The sequence below is a fragment of the Arachis ipaensis genome, chromosome B10 (assembly GCF_000816755.2).
Source record: "Arachis ipaensis cultivar K30076 chromosome B10, Araip1.1, whole genome shotgun sequence".
Lineage (NCBI taxonomy): Eukaryota > Viridiplantae > Streptophyta > Magnoliopsida > Fabales > Fabaceae > Arachis > Arachis ipaensis.
Window position 1 is genome coordinate 131,796,429 of NC_029794.2, and position 3,222 is coordinate 131,799,650.

Genomic DNA, 3,222 nt, shown 5'->3' on the forward strand with positions numbered 1-3,222 from the left:
TCTGACCAGAGCATCACACATCAGGTTTGTTTTTCTTACTATCTTCTAGGATTAGGTGACTTGTTATACCTTATGATGTCAACTCACTTAGCTATTGGTTTCAATTTTAAGATTGTTGACAGGGATGCACAAGGACATAAGTTCCTCTCAAGAGAATATGTTCAACCACAGTGGGTATTTGACTCTGTGAATGCGCGGATTATTTTGCCAACAGTGGATTATATGGTTGGAAGGTAATTTCATAGTTTTGATTTACTGAGTTGTCTCCGATGTGCTGTGTTTTAGCTATTTATTTGCAACATCTATCTTCTATATTGTCTAGATGTACATGTACTTTGTTATATGGGCTTGTTGTTTAGTTTGTGTAAACATTTTTTTGTTTGCATTTTACACTTGGATAAAATAGACACAATTCCAAATCCATCACTTTGTGTTATATAGAACACCAATTCAACTTCTTTATTGTCCTTACTGAGTCATTAACATATAGTGGTGTTCAAGATTCAACCCAATCCTGACCTGTAGCATGTTTTTTTAGGCTCAGGTTTCTTGTTTTTACCCGGTGCCATTTTTGGGTCAGGTTTGGGTCATATGCTTGGGGTAGACCCTAATACTATATTTTCTATAAAATAATTTATTCTGGTTAAATGTTCTGTTAAATTTTATATTTAATTGTAAAATTTTATTAATTTGTTATATATAATTAAATGTCGAGTCGACCCGGTCTAATTTGGTCCTTTCTGGTTAGGGTCAGGTCCGGGTCTAGCTAAACCTGGCCCCGACCCATGTACACTATTATAACATGAAGGAACTGCTCTGATATCTAATCCATGTAAACTACCAAAATGACACTTGGAAGGTATGAACTACAAAAAGATTTGACAGGTTTAAAAACGTGATGAATATTACAAAGACACAATGTTTTTACAAGTGTCAAATGGCTTTTGTATTTGGTTAAGGGCTTGGGCATTTGATCTATATTTTCAACATTTGGATAACTATTTACATTGTGCATGTGAGAATACGGAGCAAAATTTGATCTCAATACCTTTTTCTTCAATTTTCTAGGGAACTTTTTGGTCATTTACAAAAAAGATCGCAAAAAAGAAATTCACTTGGCATAAACTCTCTAGATTTTAATGATGGAAGGTCTTATTTTTCTAATCATAATTGCAAAAAGTCATATCAAAATTCAATATTCTAAAGCTCTTGTTGAGAATATATAGCTAATCTAGTTTTTTTTGTCACATTTTAAACTCTTTCAAGGGCTTATTTGTCATATCTTTCAGGGTTAGTTTTTTCAGTGGCATGAATTTTTGGGTACGTTTGCGATAGTTTACCCTGTAATGTCAATGTATGTGTACTTCAATCTTAACAATAATTTTTCATTTTGGTCAATAGGATACCTCCTCCACACTTGTCGCCTTTTATTGATTACGAGGAAGAAGGAGCATATATTCCTGACTATGCAAAGACTATTAAACAATTGCAAGCTGCCGCCAGAAAAGAAGTCCTTCCACTCCCAGGTGTTGGAAAAGAAGATCTGGAAGACCCTCAAAATATTCTGGTTGAAGGTATTATGGATCGGGCAGAGGCCAACCAAGCAGCTCAAAGAAAGCAAAAGGTATGCATATTCTTGGATCGGTGTACAGTTACGATACAATGAGTGGAGCCCTGAAGTCGATATTTTTAGATTTATTCGGGTACTCAAGTATTTCAATTCCAATGGTTGCATTGCAGATGATGATGCTAGAGCAGCAATACCATAATGATTTGAAAAAAGAACTTCAAGGTGTTACGAATGGTAAAATGGATTCCAATGTTGATAAACAACTCTCAACTGGAGAGATACAAACTCGGGAAGAATCCACTGCCAATGCTCAGCAAAAGGATGATGCTGACGACATGGGTACACTTATGATGTCTCGTAAAAAGCGGAAGCTATTGGAAGCCATGAAGGTAAAGCTTTCTATCCCTTGTTTTGTATACCGAGTTGCTTAGGCTTTTCTTCTAGCACTGCATAAGTTTTGGTACTATCCTGTGTCAGACACACTAGCGAATGTATCCCATAACTACAAAACTTATATAGAAAGTGGTAAGAATTTAATCTGCAATATAGTGTTAAGATAATATGGTATGACCTGGTACTGTCAAATAAATCAAGGAAACAAGTAGTGTCTTAATTCATGGCGATGGTATTGCTTGTGTGTTATTTCTTTTTTCCCCAATCAATTAATTATGTGCCTGAACTTATGGTTGCAAAGTTGCAGGTTTACTTTAAATTCTAACTATTTTCCTCTGACTCTTTTTATTTTAATGTCATTCAGATGTCGAATGAACGGAAGCAGGCTAAAAATGATCTCATTAAGCAACGGAAAAAGAAAATAGACGAAGCTCATAAAAAGAGCTGAAGGGATCTGCATTCTGGTGCAGGATACAATTTTGACTTCATTATGCAATGTATTTGCTAATTTAAATGAATGCTTTGTTTGTTATAGGAACTTGACGATAATTTTAGTACTGCTCTTTTTGTAGTCAGTAATGTAACTGCATTTTCTCTCCACAGGCCGCAGAAACAACTGGTTTGTTTTAAATATTAGTTTTCTAGGTATTGGAGCCCTATCTAGTATCTAGTTTCCCCCTTCCCCGCTTTGCGTTTTTGTTGCAATGCATTATTTTTTGGTTCCTAGCGGTTGTGCCAAAAATTAAAACTTTTATTTCATTTTGCCCCCTAATGTTTTCAAACTATTGATATAACTTCTGTTAAATTTATTAATTGAAAATGCTAAGATTTGCAACTGAACGAAAACGAAAACCAATTACTTACGTTTTAAGTTTATTTAAAATAATTAAATATAAAATAATTTTAAGTTTATTTTTTTATGTTTTAAGTTTATTTTTAAAGAGTTTAATTAAGTTATTTATTTAAACTGAGTCTAATTTAATTGATAAAATCATTTGGAGATAAATTTGACAAACGACCAATTTTTTAAGAAATACTACTAACTTATTTTGACGTTTCATGAATTTTGGTGATTTTAGAGAATAGGATAGGAATACCCCCGAGACTATTATTCTCCACCTTTATATATTATTTGGATTGAGGAAATTTGAAGAGAAAAAAAAATTGAAAGGGACAAAATAGGTAGAAAATTAAAATTTTTTTTATTTGGATTGAAAGAGAAAATAAAGTAAAAAAAAGAAATAGTGTAGAGTCCATTA

At 33.2% G+C, this 3,222-nt stretch overlaps 1 protein-coding gene and 1 long non-coding RNA gene across 2 annotated transcripts in view; one reads left to right on the forward strand and one right to left on the reverse strand.

The window, feature by feature from the left end:
* The window catches only part of LOC107623100 (pescadillo homolog), a gene marked incomplete in the record, with an annotated part of 6,596 nt that extends 3,907 nt beyond the window's left edge, over positions 1 to 2,689 (forward strand). Inside the window, 5 exon segments of the mRNA XM_021115017.1 lie at positions 1 to 24; positions 112 to 233; positions 1,402 to 1,624; positions 1,741 to 1,959; positions 2,328 to 2,689. Of these exon segments, the coding sequence (XP_020970676.1) occupies positions 1 to 24; positions 112 to 233; positions 1,402 to 1,624; positions 1,741 to 1,959; positions 2,328 to 2,411 (672 nt within the window).
* LOC110268566 lies at positions 159 to 606 on the reverse strand. The gene is made up of 2 exons (XR_002356753.1): positions 428 to 606; positions 159 to 392 (listed from the first exon to the last, which is right to left on the reverse strand). It is a non-coding gene; the product is annotated as an uncharacterized LOC110268566 (long non-coding RNA).